This window comes from Aptenodytes forsteri, unplaced genomic scaffold (genome assembly GCF_000699145.1).
Source record: "Aptenodytes forsteri isolate BGI_AS27 unplaced genomic scaffold, ASM69914v1 Scaffold86, whole genome shotgun sequence".
Taxonomy (NCBI): domain Eukaryota; kingdom Metazoa; phylum Chordata; class Aves; order Sphenisciformes; family Spheniscidae; genus Aptenodytes; species Aptenodytes forsteri.
In genome coordinates this window covers 390,950-396,433 of record NW_008795715.1, presented here as the reverse complement: position 1 = coordinate 396,433, position 5,484 = coordinate 390,950, and the positions used below count along the sequence as shown (strand labels likewise).

The window sequence follows — 5,484 nt, the reverse complement described above, 5'->3', positions numbered from 1 at the left end:
TTAAAAAATATATATCTGGGAAGAAAGGGGGGGGGGGAAGAGATAGTAAGGAATGCCACAGGAAAGAAGTTAAATCTTCAAAGATAAATTAATTCCACATGTGGGTGAAAGCTAAGTTATCCTACTACTACTAGAAAAAAGTTCCTCTAAAAACCATGTAGTCTTCTACTCTGATTTAGGGGGATGTGCAGTCCAAGTGACCTTTCCTAGGTCCTTGGTGGGCTTTTGGATCGACTGTGTAAGGGATGCAGCTCTTATAACTATGTGATTTGAAACCATCTCAGGTCTTGAGAGCACACCAGAGGACCACGAGGCACAGGGGTGCAGGATGCTCCATGAGGTTCAGGGGTGCAGCATGCTCCCCAGCACAGGGCCACCACCTTGCTGGGAGGTGTCTGTCATCCCTGGTTGCACCCAGGAGGGCTGATTTGCCATGTTCTTCCAGCAGACATGATTGCTGGAGAGGCTGGGGTGGGGGGCGGAGGCAGCGGGTCCGTATGAATACGGTACAGGGAGAGGAGGTGTGTCCAAACACAGCGTTTGGAAAGATATAATTAGAGAAAGTGGCCAGAACTAACTCATCTTCCCATCAGTACCAGACTGCAGCACCAATTCACCTACCAACACCTCACGGTGTTTACATATTTTTAAAGTGAGCCCCCACATTCCACCTCCACCACACTGCCCCACAGAAATCCCCACAGAAATTTTTCCTTTAAGAAAACCAATGGGGGCTGTTTTGCTATGTTTAATTTTTTTTTTTTTTTTTAATTTGACCACCTTACTACAGTAATTGCACCCAGATGCATCAAGTTGCCTGCGAGGGTTTTAAATTCCAGTGGAAAGCGGTGGTCTCCTGCCACAGATGCTGCACACACAAACACACCCCAGCTCCAAACTCAATATGCAAAGTGTTTTCAGCTGTCAGGTAGCAGTTGCTCTGGAGCTTCAAGGAGAATGTCTGATGTTTCTCAGCCTATTCTTATCTTGATGCGATGACACACAGCATGGAACTCTCTATATGCTATGTGAGGCAATGGGCATATCAGAGGTATTATAATGCCATGAAAATTTCCGGGGCTCTTGGTTATATCCCCTGTTATGAGGGTGCAATTTCAGAGTGCGGGGTTTCTTACTGTCAAACTCTGCTTCTGAGAAATAAAAGCACTCTGGCAGTTCAAACCACAGATTTATACGAGAGAGAAAAAAAAATCTACAAGGAGCATTTTGAGGCAAAACTGAATCGCAATAAGTATTTTCTTGGGACAAACATCACTGGGCAATCATGGGTTTAAAGGCAAAAAAGGAAAAAACACACACATGCACAAACCTGGGGGAAAAAAAAAGTATATTTTAACAAAACTATGTTAATCACAGCTTCCATGCTCTCTAACTGTAGAACACTGCTTCGAGCATAGCTTTACAATGGCATCATTTACTTTGATAATTGAAGCCAAACTTGGTTCCAATAACTTCACACACAAGGAGCTCCACCGGCGGGTCCTTTCAAAGGCCAGGAAGCACTGGGAGCCGGCAGAAGGCCATCTGCAAGCCCCAGCCTTCTCAAAGCAAGGCCAGTCCCACTGATGTTAGAGCTTAATGAGAGGCAGATGAGTCCACCTTGGACTGAACAAAACCACGTTACACGGCGGCACTGCAAAGGAAGAAGCACTCTGTGTACACAAACTCGTGCGTGATAAATTTAGAAATGCATATAAATAATAGCTGGAATTCCTGGAGCACGGGGCCAGGTCCAGCGCAGCGTGGGGAGGCCAGTTTTAACCACACCACAACCTACAGGGGAGGGGAGTTGCTTTGAAGTACAAGAGGAAGGTTCTACGTTTAAAACATTCCCTGTATTAGGGCTCCAAATATACAACCGGCAGTTTGCATGCATACGCCTGTTTTGCAGCCAGGCGCAAACACTGTTGTTTTCACTTGACTTCTCCTGTTCCTGTCCATCACTGATGCTGGGGCCAAACAAAGTCTTTCCAACTTGTACGGTTTCTGTGGTCTCCCATTTGCCGTGTTTTTGGCCGTGACTCCGTGCCCTGGGATTTCCAGGTGGTCTCCCGTCCAAATACCAGGCTGGCCCAAGATTGCTCTGCTCCCATCATCAGGTGGGCTCAGCCCAGCGCTCCCAGCTTTCACTGGTATAATCACATTGAAACCCACCGAAGCGAATGGCAAGAGCCTGCACAGCACTTCAAAACCATAACGCACTGAGCAGAAATTCTTTAATTCCATCACACACACGAGGAGGGAGGTGTGGTTTGGCCACTCACCAGGAAAGACTTTGTGCAAGCTTCAGCTCCAATCCTAAACGCAATCCTAAATGCTGAGTGATGAGAGATAACCCATCCGTATGCTCATCAGCTCCTAGCACATGCACGCACAAGTGGCTTCACAAACGGATAGCTCAGGGAGGAACTGAGAAGCATCGCAGCTTGACCTCCCTCTCTTTGCATTGAGATCTCTTGGCCCCATGGAGAGCAAAAGCTCCTGGAAATTCAACAGAAGGTGATCAAAGCAAAATGCACTACCTAATGTCCTAGGAGGGTAGATCTGACATGTGAGGAGCAAGCTGCATTAATCCCTGGACAAAAAAGGAAAGAAAGAAAAAAAACCTAGCACTAATCAGGCAAGCAGCCACCGTTCTGCGAGAGCTCTCCTGGACAAGGCACATGTGGGTTTTTAGCAGGGCCTGCAGCTCTGGTAGAACATTACAGCCAAGCCCTTCCAGCACTGAATACCAACAAAGGCTGAGAGATAAAAGCATCAAACGTCCCCCTCCTGGAAAGCAAGCGAAGGGCAGCAGTTCAAACCAAGTTCTGGAGAACAGCAGATGCTCAGACAGTAACATTCAGGCATGAGATGAGGATCCCCGCACAGCCCTGCAGCAGGAGAGGTCCAGAGGCCACGCCGGGATGAAGCGCATCCCTCCTGTCTGCACCCACGCCCATCACCCCTCCGCTGGCAGGGAGGGCCTCCAGGAGAGGACCAAAGAGGCCTCAGGCTCCGCAGCACCCTCGCGGGCAAGAGGACCCTCCCAGCTCCCGGCAGCTCAGCACCGGGAAGCCCGGCACAGCTGGAAGCTCTCCACAGGGCAGGAGAGGAGGGCGCGCTCCAGCAAAGCCTCCCCAGGAGAAGGCTGGTGCCCTTTGATGTCCATGAATCACAGACACGCTCTCAAAATTCCTGTAAACGAGATGTCAAACACTCACCATACCAAACCCCAACCTCCTGGGCCAGCAGAGGAGAGCGCACATCTGCCAGCAGAGCCCTCTCCTCTCAGCCCTGATTCAACAATCCACATTTATGGCAAGGGTGGGGAGAGGAAAGAATACATTTTCAGAGGATTATACAACTCATCATTTGCTCATCAGAGTCTCTCTTTCCCATCCCCCCCTTCACTTCGAGATGGCTCTTACTTTCTTCACCCTGACACTGCTGTGCCATCAACATTTCCAACAAAAGAGAAGGGTTTGGCAACACCCCTGATTCAACAATCCACATTTATGGCAAGGGTGGGGAGAGGAAAGAATACATTTTCAGAGGATTATACAACTCATCATTTGCTCATCAGAGTCTCTCTTTCCCATCCCCCCCTTCACTTCGAGATGGCTCTTACTTTCTTCACCCTGACACTGCTGTGCCATCAACATTTCCAACAAAAGAGAAGGGTTCGGCAACAGAGATGCACCCCAAGACAAGGGCACAAGACGACCCTGCCACCACACAACACTCCCCGCATCCTCGTGAGCTGCCATTAGACACAACCACGTTTTAATGAGTTTAACTTTGAGCACACAGCCAACAGAAGAGCACCAAAGATCTACAGAAGAGCACCAAAGATCTACTATTACTCTATACCTGGAATGTCTCTGTTACCTTAAGTACTCAATTTTAAGTATCTTCCTGTATGCATTGGCTCAAAGCCACCCTAAATGGCTTTGACACGATACCAACACCCAACGCGATGGGAGAGGCTGCAGATCACACACACATGGTCAAAATAAAAGCAGATTTTGTGCAAGTTGCAGAGTTTGATGTTGTAAGTGCATGCATTTCCTCCTCCATGACCACACAATTGCTTCCCACATAACCAACATAGTTAAACACTGGTTGATGGTGGAGTTGGGGAACTAGTAGGTTACATTATTCATGCGTCTATATGATCCACTCTACTACTGCTCTTAATAGGTTTGAAAGTTGAACCAATAATTAACGTATGTCCGGAGGACATAGTTGCTATGAAGTTTTTGATCTATAAGAGAACTGAAAGAGCCAATAGGGCTTAAGAGCACAGTATCTCGTTTTCCCCTGTACAGAGGGGGGGAAAAAAAAACCCAAACCCAGCCAACACCCCCCAAATTCCAGTGTTCGGAGGTGCAGGGAAGCACGCGTGCTCTCAGCCCCACGGACGCCCAGCCTCCCCTTGGCTCCCTGCTAGCTCCCCAGCACACCTCCCCAACAGCCTTCTGAAACTCAGTCTCAAAGTCCTTAAAGTTAAAACAAAGCACAATTTCCAGGGGTTCCCTTACCTGTATCCATTCTCGATCGTTTCCGTAGCTCTGACATTCGCTGTAACCCTCAACGTCTTGCTGGATAGTCCAACTACCGAAGGCAAGATTTTGTTTTTAAAGTCTGCACAGCTCCATTCCTCTTCTTCATTCAAGGTCGGGAGATAGCCACAGACAACTTTTAAGCTCCCCAGTCCATTGCTGTTCATGTAAGCAGGATTCTCTCCTCCACTCCTTACATATTCGAGGTATATATCAGAAGTTAAAAACATCTGGTAAGCATTTTCCTCCATCACAGTCTGAATCTCAGTCTGTGCCTGATCAAACATGATAGAATCTATCTGCTGCTTCTTGATGCTATCCCTTATGTAGGTCTTGGTAGCAGGCTTGAGCTGCTTGGAGACGATGCTGTTGTTCTCGATGTACCTTTTGTATATAGCTTTGGCTACTCTTAAAGTTTTGGTATCCTTAAGGTCCATCTGCCTGAAGCCGTTGCAGGCAAACCAGAAGTCTAAGGTATCCACACATTTTTCCCTTTCCAGGAAGGTCCGAAAAAGATAGGCACCGTCTTGATCTCCCAACAAGGAATGCAAGGATTTGGTCCATCTGGCCAGAGGGGAGTCTGGAGATGCGCTGCCTTCCGGCTCCCCAAGTCCGTTCTCATTCCTCCGCGGGGCAGGAGGCACCGGCATGGCCTTGAAGCTTTGGCTTTTGGGGAGAAACGAGCTGGCGAGTTGCGGGCATGGTGCTTCTCCTTCCTCCCCCGGGACAGGGGGTCGGGGGGCGTCTTCCCTGAAGCTGCTGCTGGGGTCTGGGAGGTGGGCGAGGACCAGGCGAGGACCACAGCGCTGCTCATGGCTCCGGAGCCCGATGGGGAGAGGGGCTGCCAGTTCCTCCAGGAGCTGCCTGCGCCTCTGCCTTCCTCTGCCTGGAGTCAGCAGGGGATCCTCTGAGCCTCCTC

At 49.1% G+C, this 5,484-nt stretch overlaps 1 protein-coding gene across 1 annotated transcript in view; it reads right to left on the bottom strand.

Annotated features, from left to right (window-relative positions):
* The window catches only part of AXIN2 (axin 2), a 24,367-nt gene extending 18,986 nt beyond the window's left edge, over positions 1-5,381 (bottom strand). The window contains exon 1 of the mRNA XM_009283478.1: positions 4,545-5,381. Within this exon, the coding sequence (XP_009281753.1) occupies positions 4,545-5,215 (671 nt within the window). The 5' untranslated portion in view covers positions 5,216-5,381. The remainder of the gene's footprint in view (positions 1-4,544) is intronic.
* Between the last annotated feature and the right edge of the window lie 103 nt (positions 5,382-5,484).